We start from the raw sequence: 16834 nt of genomic DNA, 5'->3' as shown, positions 1-16834 counted from the left end.
TTTGATCTATTTTCTTTCTTTCTCTTTACAAGCCCGGATATGTCGCTTGAGCACAACGTATGCATTTGAAGAACATATCTCTTTGTACTTCACCTCTGGTGCAACTTTTTTCTTTGTTGCTGTATCTTCTCTTGTTTGTCCGGATGCCGCCATCCTGTGGTTCTTAGTAAGCCAGGCCTATGCAGGAAACTAAAGTAATGTTTAACAGTCTCGGAAGAGAACAGCAATTTACAATAGGTAGCGAGGCACTGGAAGTGGTAAAGGAATACATTTACTTAAGGCAGCTAGTGACGGCGGATCCGGATCATGAGACGGAAATAATCAGAAGAATAAGAATGGGCTGGGGGGTGTTTGGCAGGCATTCTCAGATCATGAACAGCAGGTTCTCATAATCCCTCAAGAGAAAAGTGTATAATAGCTGTGTCTTACCAGTACTCACCTACGGGGCAGAAACCTGGAGGCTTACGAAAAGGGTTCTACTTGAATTGAGGACGACGCAACGAGCTATGTAAAGAAGAATGATGGGTGTAACGTTAAGGGATAAGAAAAGAGTAGATTGGGTGAGGGAACAAACGCGCGAGTTAATGACATCTTAGTTGAAATCAAGAAAAAGAAATGGGCATGGGCAGGACATGTAATGAGGAGGGAAGATAACCGATGATCATTAAGGGTTACGGACTGGATTCCAAGGGAAGGGAAGCGTAGCAGGAGGCGGCGGAAAGTTAGGTGGGCGGATCAGATTAAGAAGTTTGCAGGGACGACATGGCCACAATTAGTATATGACCGGGGTTGTTGGAGAAGTATGAGAGAGGCCTTTGCCCTGCAGTGGGCGTAACCATGCTGCTGCTGATGATGATGATGATGATGATGATGATGATGATGATGATGATGATGCAGGAAAGCATTAAAAAACTTGAGGCAAACTTGTCTTAGCGTATATTTATTTTAGCATAACTACTAAAAAAGGATTCTACTGATTTTTATTGTTCTTAGGGATCAAGAATTCAAGGGTTCTAGCTTTACTTTTTTTTAAGAAACAAGCATAGGTGGCCTAATTTTTTCCAAACATTCCTCTACTATACCAAAAGTTCTGTCTTCAAGGGCGTTTGAGAAGCTTCTACAAAGATATGCTAACAAAGAATTGGGTTCTGCTCTTCGCTTTTCCTTGGGAAAAAAATTCTAAAATTTCACCTGCCCAAACCACGATATGATGATGAGGCATCCTGCTTTTCATTGGGAGGAGTGGGACATCGTGTTGGGTGAAAGAGACGCACTACGCTTTGCACTAACCTTATAAGCGGGCACGTGGACACTGAACACAAAGTCCTTTTTCTTTTTCCTCTCGCTACTCATGGCTCCAGAAGCTTTGACACGATGTCATTGTTTCACATTACGCATACATCCGGACGGGAAGGAAAGAATGATGTTCATATATATTATTTTCCTTTCATGAAATTGACTAATGTATTTGCGTGACCAATGCGCTTTTCCTTGTCTTCAGATATGAGTGATCCTTTCTTGCATAATCGCAACGAGCACGATTATGCAAAAGTATTTTTCTTTTTCAAACTTCAGTGGGACCCGAGCAGATATGTTTCCAATAGCGGAAGGTTGTCAAGTACCACGGAGTGGTTTCGAAAAGCTTGCGTAAGAAGGAACAAGGACCGAAAAGAAGGAAGAATGTCTCGAAAAGCTGCCCCGACGACAGAACGAAACAAAGCTCGCACACGTTCTGAGCCATCGGTTATCCTAACATCCCTCCGTTTCAAAAGCTATATTCCTGCCGCGGGCGCTCTACACGACTTTTCGTCTTCGACAGACGCAGCTGGCAATGAGAAGCGCGCTCCACGTCGGCGGTGCTTTCACAAAAAAGCTTTGTCGATCCGTCCCTGTGGCCGTATAAGGCTCCTCCTTGTTTCGACAGCGATTTGCTAAAGTACTGAGAGTTGGACGGCTTAACTTTGCCCAGTGTCCTCCTTCGTTGCGCGCGCGCTGCGGTATCTTAGTGGATATACACTAAAGGCAGACCAGAAGTTCAAGGCGCTTATCTGCGTAAACAACGGAACTAGACGACAAGCGGGTGATGAATGGGACCTGGGCAATTTGGTGTCGCAATCCTGGCACGTTTTCCCCTTCAGATCTTCTGCTTCCGATGGGCAGCCTCCGCGTTCGCAAAGCTTTCTTGTGTTGAAGCAAACGCCCAACAATAAATTTGGAACAAGCTTTGTTCATTCACGCATTTTTGCTCAAAACGCTGTTTGCCATTGGCCATATCCTACCATAGTACACATTGCCGTTCACGCCCTAGGTACAAAGTTAGATGTCGGGAATAAAATAATGGAGCGCCACCTTATATACGTATATTAGAGTGCACTTCCGAGACCGGGCTCCCCTTCTTCCGGGCTGGTTCCAGAGTTTGAAATTCTCCAACTTTCATTCGCCAGCCGTAATAACGTTAGTAGAACGGTTGTCTTGTACACGTGTCCTCTCTCTCTCTCTCTCTCTCTATATATATATATATATATATATATATATATATATATATATATATATATATATATATTATTGCGAAATCATCGAGCGCTCCTCAAGAGACGAGCCACCGCGAGAACGACGATGAAGTTGGTCGGTGCGCTTGGCGCGAGTGAGTGTCGGCCTGGTTGCCTGGCCCCAGTGTAAATAGCCTGTAAATAGCCTCTTCTGCAACAGGCAACATTCTGGTGGAGGTGTGGGGTATCGATCCCCGTACCTATATATATATATATATATATATGTTGCCGACTGTGTTCGCCACTGTCGCCGTTCTTTGAGTGAAGCGTGTATTTGAGGGCACGAGTTCCCCCACTGAAACGCTAGTTTTGTCAGTCCCAGTTTTGCTGCTCTACAGTCACTATTACGTGACAATACATATATATATATATATATATATATATATATATATACTGTCACGTAATAGTGACTGTAAAGAAGCAAAACTGGGAATGACAAAACTAGCGTTTCAGTGGGCGAACTCGTGCCCTCAAACACACGCTTCACTCAAAGAACGGCGACAGCGGCGAACACGGTCGGCAATAGTCGAAAATCTGATCAGCGGGTCAAGCGCGTCGGCTTTTGTACATCAGTCATCGAAGCTTCCAGAGTAATCGCTGGGACCCGCGTGTCTACCAGAAAGTTCTAGACCATTCGCGTCGCCCATACATGAAATCAGATTACAGAAGATTTAGCGACAACAGATAGCGGATAGAACCATCGATAACATTCCAGAAACTTCCGATACGTGCGGGCGCGTCCTGCGCCGAGCAATGACATTTGTTAGGCGGTGAAACGTGGTCACCCGATAAACAAGTTCCCGTGTCAATATGTGTGTGTGTGTGCGTGCGTGCGTGCGTGCGTGTGTGCGTGCGTGCGTGCGTGCGTGTGTGTGTGTGTGTGTGTGTGTGTGTGTGCGTGTGTGTGTGTGCGTGTGTGTGCGTGCGTGTGTGTGTGTTTGTTTGTTTCAGAGTTGTTTTTTTATTGATGGATGAAAAGAAAGTGAAAACAACATAACGCAGTGCTACTAAGGCTGCAATCCTGGTTTGTGAACACGCAAGTAATCTCGGCTAAATCCAAATGTTAACATTGCGAGCGGAAGCTGTTATGCTTGCTGCTCAAAAAGCCAATTTTGTATTTTCTTTGTTTTCCTCAAAGTATTTGACTAAAAAAAAGCCTTCCTGAACATGTCTTCAAAGCACACAGGAAGCAACGTGCGGTGAAGCTCCTTCCAATTCTTGTAGCACATTCTCAATTCCTATTTTCTTTTTCTGCCGTGCAACGTGGAATTCGAAGCTCTTAACATTTCCACACTTTTCTTTTCGAAAATACCGCCGACTCAAAAGCCAGCTACCTAAACTAAAAGGCTTAAACATAAGAAGAACATGCAAAAGAATACGTGATCTGTTTACACGAAAACTTTTACTCCAGAGCGAAACCGCTACAGCCACATAGACAGCAACATTACCGGCTTAAAAAAAGAAAAAAAAACTGCGAAGTCAGAAGCGAAGGCGCAAGACTTGCGCGAACGCGAAGTCGTTGGAAGACGCGACGGCGACGCATGCTGCTCACGTACCATGGAAGCCTTCCGACGCGTTCTCTACGTTTTCATTTTTCCCGTCCTGAAGAACTGAGAAATCTCTTCTTATGCGTGTATTCAGTTGTTTCCCGATCTCCTTGCATCGCTATATGCGAGACTCTTTGCCACTCCAGATAAGAAAACTAATCGCGATGACGTTACTTGCCTGTATAGTCTTGCTGACCGGGAAGCCGCAAACAAGGGCCAACCGCTGCAGAAGCCGAGCTGTAGTACTGCAGTCTCTGAAAAAAGAAAGATAGGATACGATAGTTAACGTTTCTGAGATTGAACGATATATATAATGGTAAATGCGTTTACGTGAGCCCCTAACACAACAGTTGGGTCATTTCTTATGCGCTGATGCTATATTACATGTTTAGATTGCAGTATAGCGACTGCTCGTTCAATGAGGTCCCCTCTGGCAAGAGTTTCATGTTACCCATCACACTTGGAACTTGCGAGGACAAAACAATATGTAATATATGCGAAGCATTTCTTGGCGAACATTTGCCACTTTGACAGAATCTATCTATGTAGCCGCCTACGTCTTGATGCTCTCATGGTCGTTTCGTTAATTTGGTATGTACCAAAACCGGCGTAGTATGCCAAGAGTGCATGACCAACATAAATGATAGGCCATGACATGAATATCATGACGTGCCTGTCATGTAGGTCACGAAACAGCCACTCATGTCTTTCTGCTCTTATGGTCGTTTCGTTAACTCGGTAGGCTCCCCGGACACTGCTTCGCATAACATCGTTTCCCACTGGGCGTAATAGTATCTGCCGGCCTTTTTCACTATCGCTCACAACGACAAGCACGCAGTAGTTTTCCGCAAAGATTTTGCGTCAAGCTACGCAACATGCTCCCAAGTCTAGCGTTTTCTTTTTTTTTTATGCACTGAAGACATTTACTTTAAGTGTAAGTGCGTCGCGCAACACAATCTCGTGACTCGTTTTGGCGAACGACGCATTCCCACGAAGCCACATATTCAAAAATCAATCCCATGTGTTTTGCGGTCCATTCTTCGCGCGTCCTGACGCCAGCGGTGTCACACGCGTTACATCTAGAGAGTAAATGTTTGTCGGTTGGTCCATTCGCGAGGGATGAGACAACGCACGGGACTGGCTGTGCTTTCTGAGAACGAAGCGGGGGCTCAGCCGCATCACTGATCTTTCCGTGAAGCTTCCATTCGTCTCGCAGAGGGCAGCGGACAATATTTTCTTCTTACACTTTATTAGAGAACTGCGGGCGAGTAGGATTGACCGCTCATGGCGAGGGTAGCGAAGGCGAGCGGAAAACCACAAAAGCGACTACGTAATCTTTCATTAAACACCTGTGATATCGCTATTGTACGGCATAATTTCGTAAAGTTCTGGTGCATACTAGTACACAGCCGCCACTATATAAAAAATTCGAGCTTTTTAAATACATGGGCACGGTGAAATTGTTTTTCTCTACATCCACTGTACTGAGTTCGATTAAGTTTGTTGCACTAAAAAGAAAATGTTGAAATTTAAAGATTGTAGCAAGCAGATATTTTTTTTTAATTTAGGCTCTCAAGACTTTTTAGTATAAAATGGTGAATACTGCAAAAGTATTAAAATTGATACAAAAGTTTGAAATAATTTTACCATAAATAGTGAGATATCACGATCATATGTGGTACAGCGCGAAGCGGGACAAGGCACACAGGAAAAAACGAGGACAAGTGCTTTTTCCTGTGTCCCCTGTCGCACTTCGCGTTGTACCACACAGTCTAAAATGGAAAACCAACTAGCCCAAACCATCACCCTTCTAAATCGCTATCATATAAAGTGCACCTATTGAGACATCTAAAGGAAACATAAATGTATCATACACCGCTATGAAATATACTGCTATAATTCATTAGTATCGCGTGAGCAATGGAACAATTTTGCTTCAGCTATAAACTCAGATATCGCATTTGGCCACTGTGCATCATCTAACAGATGTGGTTCACAAACATGTGAGATTAGTTTCTGGGGCAGAGTTACGAATTTCGCAACTTCGCGCTTCTGTTTTAAAGCGGGGCTGTATAGGGCTAAGGAGGAGGAGCGGGAGGAATAAACTTTATTTTAGTATAGCAGACTTAAGAGACCTAGGCCTCTTTGCCTGGATAACGGCCTCGAGCCCTTGGGCCCTCCCGACATGTTCAGCCCGCTGGATTGCCTTAAGATGATCTTCCGGTGCACAGATAAGCAACGTGGACTCCCACTGCTCTCTGGTCTCGTGTGTTTTATTCTGTGTGGGTGCCCGAGGACAAGCTCAAACCATACGTTGTAGGTCCACCCTTTCTTGACAGAATCTACATCTATCCTTGTAAAGGTCCGGGTGCGAGCGGTGGTAGGCCACCGGGTTCGGATATGTGTCTGTTTCTAAGAGATGCTATGCCGTCGCTTGCCGTCTATAGCGAGAAGTGCGCCGGTGGGAAACGGGCCCTTCCCAATTTATAGTGTTTGACGAGCTCGTTAGAACTAGTCAACCGGTCTCTCCGTTCCCATTATTCGCGTGTCACCTGCTAGGTCCGTCAGTTCTCGAGACAGGTTGCGCGCTATTTCGTTGCCGGGAAAGAAGGAGTGTGCGGGCTCCCATATAATGCGAATATCTGAACCTTCACAATTGTTGGCTAAAACTCTTAGCGCTTCCGGCTAGATTCTTCCTTTGGTATAGTCCTTGACGGCGGTCTTGGAGTCGCTGACCACGATGTTAGCCTCTGAGGAGGCTATATTGCCAGTGCCAAGGGCGCCTATTCCGCCACCTCTGCCTTTCCTGTTTTTACACTGTCACCAACACCCTAGTCACCCTCTAGACTCGTAGCAACTATCGACATACGCTGCCTATTTGTGTACCGCCGTGTCTACACAAACCACGTCCCTGTAACTACGGAATCTTTTGCGGAGAGACCTCGCTCTTGCGATTCTTCTATCTTCGTGAAACTCCAGGTGAATGTTACTGAGGATTGGGGGTATCGAGAGGTGTTCCCTTATTTTCCTTGGGATGTCTCTCCGCAGTGCATGCTGTGCTGCGTAGGTTATTGCCACGTCGCCTAAGATGTGTCTCCCCGTCCAACTATGCGTGAGTCTTTCATACTGCGCCACTCTCTGGTCCTCAGTAAGTTCGTTTAGTGTGTTGTGCACTCTGAGCGGTAGGAACTTCCCGTTTGGCGTATTTGCCGAAAGGGCCGAAGCTTGCTTATACGCCCTTCTAATGATGCATTCTATATTGGATTTCTCCGCAGCGTAGAGCTTAAGGTAAGAGACCACATATACGATACGACTGATTACGAATGTTTCTATTAATCGGATGAGATGGTGCTTTTTCGTCCCATTGTTCCTCTTGGATATCCGCTCTATTAGTCTGATTGTTTGCTGAAAACTATTTTGTCCAGTAGTCTAGTGGTTTCTCCGTTGTAGCCATTTTCGGAGATGCGGAGTCCCAGTATTCTCACGTTCTTCACTATCGTATCATAGCATTTTCGTGTCCGCACATATTATCATGGCCCCGTAAGGCAAAGGCTACAAGTAGTCAGCAAAGTGAAGCGCGCAGTGCTTGCATTCTTTACAATTATGCATACAAGGTACAGAACAGCATGTCGCAAAATGTCATACTCAATGGCTCATACCCTCATAAACAAGCCAAAAATGTAATGGTCCCTAGGCCCGTAAGATTCATGACTACTCCCTTGGCGTGGGTTAGTTGCGATGGCACTACCCCTGCGGTCTTTGTCGGCGATTTGAATGCTCATGCGTCGGGACCAATAAGGGAGCGGTTTATGCGTTTCGTGTTGCAGACACATCGCTTGCGATGCCACACCAATCTGGCCCGACCGGCCAGCGAGTGGGGTACATCATACTGTCACCGTCATACCGAGACGGCATGACGGTGACAGTATGACAATGGGTGCATGATACCGTCTGTTTGACGGCGAGGCAATGATTACGATGGCATGACAACGACAGCATAATCACGATTGCATGGTGACAGCGTGATTACGATAGAATGACGAATAAGGCATGACGTCGATGGATCGACGAAAGAGGTGACAGCGTAACGACGATGCCAAGACAACAACGGTACGGTGACCAAGGCATGACGCAAGTCGAATGCTGAAGCTAAAATGATTGTGATGGAATCACCGCGGCATCATCCCGATGATGGTATGACAACGAATGCACGATGACGACTGTATGACGACTGTGCATTGACGACGGTGACATGACAACGGCACGATGACAATGTGATAACGGCGAGTGTATGATGGGAATGGCGTGACGATGACTGTACCACTAAACCTGTGTGATGATGATGATGACATGATGACGACGGCTTGACGAGAGCCGGACGACGAAGCTATAATGACGATTATGGCACATCCAAGACGGCATTACGACAGCGACCCCACAAATGGAGGCATGGTAGCAACTGTCTGACGATGATGTCATATTAAGGGTGGCATAATCATGATTAAATGACGACAGCATTATTATAATACAATGACAAAGAAAGATTGACGATGATCGAACGACGAAGACGGTATTACAGCTATGGCGGAGCTACAATGAGATGACGTTACTGAAGTGATGACAATGATAAAACGGCACCGTGACGACGACTGTTTGACAACAATGACGTGATTAGGATGGCCTCATGACAGCCGGATGACAAAGCTGGAATGACGGCGATGCAGCAACCACGGCGGCATCACAACCCCGAACACATAGTTGCCGGAGCTGTTAGACGACTAGGACCACTGGTTCAGAGGCAGTCAGGCAGACAGACAGCAGACTCAGAATGGCTGTAGCAGCCTAAGAATGGTATTCGCATTAAAAATTCACGCTAACACCAGCAGAAAACAGTGCTAAACGACAGGACGAAGAGAGGGGCGCGGACCACAACGCTGTGGTCTTCGTCCCATTCTACGTCCTGTCGTTTATCGCTTTTTTCAGCTCGTAATAATGAAACAACCAGCCCAAATGCATACTCCTCTGCACACTAATACATAAGCGTTCAGATATTAACCCATTAAGGGTCGATGCCGTAAATATACGGCGCCGCGAACACGTCCGAAAATGGTCGATGCCGTATATTTACGGCGCCGTCTGTACGTTTAAAACGCGCGTTAATATCCTAACTTTTTCTTGCCTGACATGTGCTGCCACTATGTGGGAATACATGGAATTTTTTTCTCGCGTCGCTCTTGTTTAGTTTTCGTTGTATAGTTTGTTTTTGCTCCCGCGCGTCTGGTACCGCTCGCACATTGGCGCGCTGCGCGGCGGTTAGTTTCAGCATTGTTTCGCACGCGGTTTCGGCTTCTTTGGCTCGCAAGACCAATGGCTATCTCGTTCTTTTCACTCAAAGGGTGACCGCCTCTTACTCGCTCGTTTGTTGCTCACAGGGGTCTGCATACGAAGTATGTATGCCGCCGTGCATGCGTTTCCTTTTTTGGCGCTTTATTCAGAAGTTGCCTCCCATGGCTGCTCAGTGAATCAGTACCCAGAGGAGGTGCCACGTCTGCGCCAACACCACTCGGCAGCAAAAACGTCGCTAGGACGCTAGGTACATGTGCGCTGAGTGCAACAAACCGCTCTGCGTGGAGCCATGCTTCAAGAACTACCACACGCTGAAGAAGTATTAGTGCAAGAGGAACATTTGATACTTGCAAAAAAAAATTCGTGTGCGCATTCTTCTTGTGTATTTTTCTCGTGTGGACATTCCGTATAACAATGCACCAATTTTTTTTTTCATTCTTATAACTTTATTTGCTATTTTTTTATTGTTTTTCATGAATAAACAGTCCATATATGCCAACGCCAAACATTTTTTTCTCACTTTACGGTCACCCTAGAAAAGTTACAGTAATTTTTTTCGAAATAACTCCCTCTGAAGAATTCAAATGTGCAATAAAAAAAATCGACCCTGGGTTGTCGCATGTGGCGAAAAACAATCGACCCTCAAAGGGTTAAATAAGTCAGAAAAGTGCTTAACCACAGCTTCCTATTTCTTCGAGAAAAAAAAACCTACTTGGTGACCTCGACAAGCGGTTTCGTTCTTTGCGTAATTGGTAATGGTTTCAATAAAATGTGTCAAGATTTTTCGCCCTGCTCTGCACGCATGCGCCAAGATATGTCCTTTTCGGTCGCCACGTGACTTGCTGTCATATGTTTCAAAAAAATAATACAGCTTAATTCCGGCATTCTACCTTGCCTGTCCACTTTCTTTTTTGACGTGCGAAATCGTCAAATGGCCCCTTGAAGGAAAAGCCAGTGGCGTCTGTAGCAGAAAAAATATGCTGGCTCTCCCGTAATCTAGAGTAGATGTATCAAATGGCTACTGGCAAAGCAGATTGGTTCGAGTAATTACGAAGATTGCTCACAACCATCCGCAGCACGCCGGACGCTGCCGGCCTTGTCAGGCAGCGTGGCGCCATCTGTCGAAAGAGGAGGCGTAGACCCACGCCGCGGAATTCATGGATCGCTGGCGTTGAAAAGAACACGGGCAACCCTGTCTCAGCGCCAGAAGATGACAATCAAGTGTATGGTGCACTGTATCTGTCTTTTGAACATAGCTATTGGAAATGACAAATTAAACTTCAGTATACAAGAAGGTATAGCTTGAGTGATATTGTGAGCGAACATCAAGAAGAAATCGGAAGCAATTTTTTTTTTTGTAATTTGCGCGGACAGTAACTATCGCATGTATTATTCGGTCCTGTACAAGGGTTTGGGGCCAGAAAGCGCAGATTTTAAGTTTGGTTGGTTGCTAAGATGTTCTCGTTTCGTTCTCGTCCCATTCTAGTCTTGAGTGCCCGGATAATGGCTCTGGATTTCGGCTCAAGGTCTCTTGAAGGTCACCGACAACGGGCGCTAAAAGCATTTCATGCTTAACACGACACCAAAGTTCCTTTTGGCTACGACGCCACGTCACAGCCGCGCCTCGCGCGTTCATGACGCTGGCTCGTGCTTCTTGGTTTCTTGCTTCTGGGTTCTTTTCCGTTTTTCTTTGCGCGTTGGAAGATCTGTTTGTAAGGAGGTCAAATAAATGGGTGCCTGGTTGCCTACACGACTAGTAAATCGAAAAGAAGCGGAGCGATACCTCTTGTGCCGATAATTTATTTAGTTCTTTTTATTCCTTTCCATTGCCCTGCATCATTGGCTAGCACAGAATCGTGCCACCGCTGTGGCTTGGGATCGCTCTCCGCTCTAAACGGACAATAAGAAAATGAAATAAATGTTACATCATCCACACAAAATTGTTTCACTAACAATTTGTGCGGATCTACTCGTGCAGATGCGGTATGGCTGAAACGGAAGTACAGGAGGCAGCTTTACGCATTGATTCATCCTAGAAACATTGTCAAACTGCATCGAAGAAAAAGCTTTTGTACCGCTGCTCAGTTAGCATTGCTTACGCAAAGGGAAAAGGTGGACGACATTTGTCCGCAAATGAAAGCTATCGCGCATGCTTAACTAAACTAAACGATTCAAAGAGAACGTTGTATTTGAATTTCAACGTACCATCCTTAGAAACTACCGAGCCCGGTTAGACGCACTATCCACTTTCTTTCTAATACAGTTATCGGGCAGCAACTGAATGGCCACTTTACTATTAATATTATTATTGCGTTCCTCCTAGGGTAATTGGCGCACTTTCCGGGAGCCTATATATCTGTGTTAGTACATTTGTATCTAAGCGATTGCGCACCTACCTGGGGCACTGGTTGGTCAAATGGGGAGCGCATCGGGCTGCTAGGCGGACGTACCAGGGTTCGGAACCAACCATCGGACCCACTTGAGCCACTGAGTATGTGGCAATGTATACGTGGGCCGCTATAGACTTGTGACTTGGTAGGTACCGCTGTTCGTATAAACTATTTGTTGGCAACTTGGGTCACTGTATTTGTGCCAGTAGTTGTGTGTCCATCTTCAATGAACGTCTTTGACGCCAACTTAGGTAACTAGGTGTGTGTCACTTGGAATGTGCCGCTCTACAATGACGAAAAAGTTCCCTTCGATTTCTCCGATGTCGAGCGGAATCTAACTCAAGTCTCAAGGGTTCCTCAAGGGGAGCGACTCGACGCATTAGTAGGCTGCGCCACAATTACATTGGGTACGTTTCGCTTTTCAACGAACGCCTTCACGCCAACACTTCAGCGAGCTGCGCCATGAATAGACTGGGTATGCGCCGCTCTTCAATTTACCTCTCGCCAACTGGGGTCACTGAGTATGCGCCACCGAGCAGACAGCAAGCGCGCGAGCAATACTCAGCGTTCGCAAGCACCGGTGCGGCACGCTTCTCATCTCAAAGTCACGCGCGGACTTCTCGGCAGTGCTACTAGAGGGCACAGCGTGTCCAAAAAGAATCGCGAGAGAGGAGTCCGGTCTCTGCACGAAGCGTTTGTCTGCGTTGGCACGCGCCGGCACGCCAGGCATTTCGGAGGCCACGGGCAGGCTTCGCGGTGGTGGGACTATAGACATCGGATGGCACCTAGTGTTCTCAGGGAAGCGCGAAAGAGGTGTCCCGCTGCAGTACAAGCCTCGTAGATAACGTGTTTCTGCTGTGGCGATACGTTGTGTCAATATACTGTTTTAAAGCTACATTACCATCGACAGTCATTGTGAGGTGGGGTTTTGCAGTAATTTTAGAGCGCAGCTGTTAAGCACGCGTTCCTCGGCGTAAGCGAGCGAACGAGCACAGCGAAGGATGAAAGAGCAAACGCGAATGTGGCGGATGAAAGCCGGCGATAGCGAAGGGAGTGCGCGGAGGAAAGCGCAGGAAGAGGATGTGCAGATGGCGCCAGAGTAGCGCGCCGTCGTCTGTTCGCCGATGGCATGTGGCGAGCGCGTTCAGCGTTACCACATATGGAAACAAAGCACTGCATGAGCGGAGGTCTGTCTGCAGCGGCTGGCATGAATCGCGCCCACGCGTCACACGTGCGCTGCCTCTCGCGATCTCCCGATTAGCGCCCCACTTCGCTCCGTTTGCAATGTGCCGCCCGAGCCAGACTGTCCCCGGTAGACAATATATCACAAAATAAAAACACCTATAAACCTGCCCTCAAATTTTCCGTTAGGGAGTATGGTAATGGTCGGTGAATTTTTAAACGGGAAGCATTCCTTGGCGCACATTTGCCACTTTCAGAGTATGTATTTATCTAGCCGCCTACGTCTTGGTGCTCTCATAGTAAAAGAAAAAATTCCAGACTGTGTCTGTTTTATAAATTCTTTGATCATCCATCTCTGAACTCCATTATCAGCCCCGCACATCGCATTTCCAATCGCACAAACCACAGGAAGGCCGTCTACCCACCCTCTGCCCGCACTTCTGCGCATCTGTCATCATTTTTCGTCCATACAGCAAGGGACTGGAATGACCTGCCAAACGCCATCGTTGATCAGATCGACTCATCGTCATTCAGATCGTCCATAGAAGCAATGTACTGCTGAAATTCCACCCCCTCATGTAATACCCCTTCAATGGGGCCTTTGAGGTACTAATAAATAAATAAATTAATTAATTAATAAAATAGTCGTTTCGTTAGCTTGGTATCTACCACAATTGGAATGTATGACAAGACTGAATGACAAACATAAATGGTAGGTGACGACGTGAACATCATGGCATGTAGGTCATGAAACAGCCGCCTACGTCTTGGTGCTCTCGTGGTCGTGTCATTAACTTGGTAGGCTCCCCGCACACTGCTTCGCATACCATCGATTCCTCCTGGATGTAAGATGTGCCAGCTTTTGTATTATCATTAGCAGTAGCCAAATTGAATTCCATATTAAAATATTTCTTATTTCATTTCCACTACCTCGTCTCTATGCTTGCCGCATACTTTCGTTTCGAAAAGAAACTCAGTGGACGCGACGAGCAGGGAGCTGAATCCCAAGGTAAACACGTTGGCGTCTCAGTGAAACTCCCCCTTCCCGCTCTACCGCATGCCCTCCGAATCCATTTCATCATCATCCGGGTGACATGGGGAAAAGCCAGTCCCTACCTTTTTCTCGCTGTTTTTTTGTATTACTAAAAAAACGCTCGGGGCGTTCTCTGGGGTTATCGCTTGTCCGCTACCCCAGCGATCTCTTGCGTCGCCCTCAAATACTTTTCTTTTGCTGCTTCACAGCATCCATTCAATCTGATTGATTCGTCTTCTCGGGCCCCTCCGCAGTGTCGTATACGCTTTCGCATAATAGTACCATGCAGAAGCTAGGAAGCTTGCTGGGAGGAACGAGATTGACGATATCTTTAAAACCCCGAAGACCTTTCTGAGAACATTGAGCTCAGAGTAGTTCGTGAAATCGTCCTGTCTCATTTTTTTTTATTTCTTTTATTACATATTTGGGGAGGTAATACAATAACTGCAGGTCGCAAGCCCGTCATTGAAGCATACGGACCGATGAGAAGCAAGAGTGTCTTTCTTTGATTTATTTATTAATTTAGTTGGTGGGCAACTTTCGTCGCCAGCTTTCCCACAATGTTCGATTGCCAAATGGGCAGACAGAAATTACAAGTTGAAATTAGCAAATAAAAACGCCAACTCGGATACACACTTGGTGTGAGCCGTCGTCACCGCTTCGCGACGACGGCTCAAAGCCTCCCAGTCCCGCGCAACGCTCAGAGGAGACGGCCCGTCCTCGCTCTCATCCATGGCCTAGCTCGCACTTACTAGGCGAGAGCGGCGCTCCTCTTAGCCATGCGCGCGGAGAGTCACGTGGTCAAGCGGTGACCCAGCTGCGGAGAGCGCATGCGCCAATACGGCGGTGGTGGCGGCGGAGCTCGGCGCGGCGCATTGCTAAGGCTACAGCGCACGTGCGGTCAAATGAAGGTCAGATTAATGACAACGGCGAAACTCGGTCTAGTCGACGCGATTAGTAAAGCTTTCGTTTTAAAAAAATTATCACCATCAAAGGCTAATACCCCCCTAAGCAAGCAAAGATACAATGGCGCATCCCCCTCGTAATGCAGAAGCTACAAGCACTCAGCGAAGTGAAGCGAACAGTGCGTACATTCAATGGAATGAAGCATGTAACGCACAGAACAGCGTACGTTTCAATGAACAAAAAACGTCTTACTTTTAGGAACTTTCATGGTCGGTGCCCGTTTTAATTGTTGTCATGCACGTTCCCGACCAGATTGGTTTCCGTTCAATTCTTGATTTCAAAAAGAACAAGCCAAAGAAAGCATCTATCAACTTCAGCAATGGCTCATACCCCCATAAGGCAGAGGCTACAAGCGCTCAGCAAAGCGAAGCGAACCGTGCATACATTTATTGAAATCATGTTTACAACACACAAAATAGCATACGTTTCACTACAGAACAAGCTGAAAACATGCATCCGAACCACCAGTAAAGCATTGCATACCCCTACCCCCCCCCACCCCTCAGCAGTTGTAGTGGTGGTTTTGCAACAGCTTCGCTGGATGGATGGAAACAACTTTATTCTGAATCCGGCAAATTTGACGACCCGGGCTCAGGTCTCCCATGAGGGGACTTCGAGGCCTTGCCTCGTCGCCGCCTCTCGGGCTTGCTGGACAGCCCACTCTTGTGTCTTGAGGTTGGAGCTGCGCAGAGCGGCGGCCCACTTCGACGCAAGAGCCTCCGGAGCTACTGCCATTGTAGCTGATGTAAGCCGACACTCCCACTTCGCTGGACATCCACTTTCGCAGGGCCAGATGGCGAGTCGATTTTTTGTACAGTTTGCCTCAGCGCTGAGAAGACGCCGTTCGAAACGGCTGCGCTCACATCGGGCTACGCATGTTTGGTTTTTCGGGTGGACAATCTTCTGGGACCGGCCCGAAACGATCACCTACATCTGTAAGAAGTGGTCCGGCGCCTGTGGAGACTAACTGCAGGTCAGTCGGACCATATTTCGGCGTTTTACGGCCGATTTTCCACCTTCAGAACGTGGCCAGCTGCTAACCCTAACTTCAGTTAGGGGAGCATGCAGCGCCGGCGCCGGCGTGCGAGCGCGCACTCAAGCGTGGCGGCCTTAAGCACTCCAGGTGCGACATGCAACCCGCGACTTGTTACAACGTCGCGACTTGAAGAACAGATGGATTTCACTGCATCTCATGTGGGTTATGCAACACCGCAGCACGAATGCAATAAGGTGGCTACGATCAACAACAACATGCAAACCGCTACCGTGGTCGACGAAACGACAACAGAAGCAGGATGGGAGCGCGTTCTTTCCCAGAAGGAAAATAAAAATCTCGCTCAGGAGCGACGCTCCGCGCAAGGAAGCGCACTGCCATTAGGTCCGATTACCAACTCATCCAAACCCGTGGCGCCCACGACTCAAGCGTCTCCCGCCGCTACCGAAGAGTGACCTGAAGGTGGTCATCAGACCACACCAAGGGCTACCACTCAAAAATGTTACCAGTCAGGCCCTGGCTAGAGCCGTCATGGAGGCGTGCCAGGACAGAACCGCCGACAACAATTTTATTCTAAGAATCAAGTCAGGTTCCAGCATTGCAGTGATATCCACCCCGAATCGGGATACGGCCAAGGTCATGCAAGCCATTAAATCCTTGAACATCAACGGATGACAACACCCGGTCAATGCGTACGTTACAGCAGGAGAAGACACGACGCGGCGATTAATCCACGGGATAGAAGCATAGAACCCTTCTGACGTGCTGTGGTCGAACCGACGTATCCGAACGCAGGGACTCGAGTTGATCGACGCAAGAATGATGGG

The 16834-nt window shown here is 47.2% G+C and overlaps 2 protein-coding genes across 7 annotated transcripts in view; one reads left to right on the top strand and one right to left on the bottom strand.

Moving 5' to 3' along the window:
• The window catches only part of LOC135913476 (chaoptin-like), a 372394-nt gene that overhangs the window by 219902 nt on the left and 135658 nt on the right, over nucleotides 1–16834 (top strand). The window lies entirely within an intron of this gene.
• LOC139049188 (uncharacterized) overlaps nucleotides 1–16834 on the bottom strand; it is a 451752-nt gene that overhangs the window by 344409 nt on the left and 90509 nt on the right. For all 5 annotated transcript variants that reach the window (XR_011508160.1, XR_011508161.1, XM_070524541.1 and 2 more), the window contains exon 2: nucleotides 4275–4350. Coding sequence is in view for 3 of the 5 variants with exons in the window: in XM_070524541.1 (XP_070380642.1) it covers nucleotides 4275–4350 (76 nt within the window). In the remaining 2 variants the exon portion in view is untranslated. The remainder of the gene's footprint in view (nucleotides 1–4274; nucleotides 4351–16834) is intronic.

Source organism: Dermacentor albipictus, chromosome 8 (genome assembly GCF_038994185.2).
Source record: "Dermacentor albipictus isolate Rhodes 1998 colony chromosome 8, USDA_Dalb.pri_finalv2, whole genome shotgun sequence".
Lineage (NCBI taxonomy): Eukaryota > Metazoa > Arthropoda > Arachnida > Ixodida > Ixodidae > Dermacentor > Dermacentor albipictus.
The sequence above is the reverse complement of the archived record's forward strand: the minus strand, read 5'-3'. Positions and strand labels throughout refer to the sequence as shown.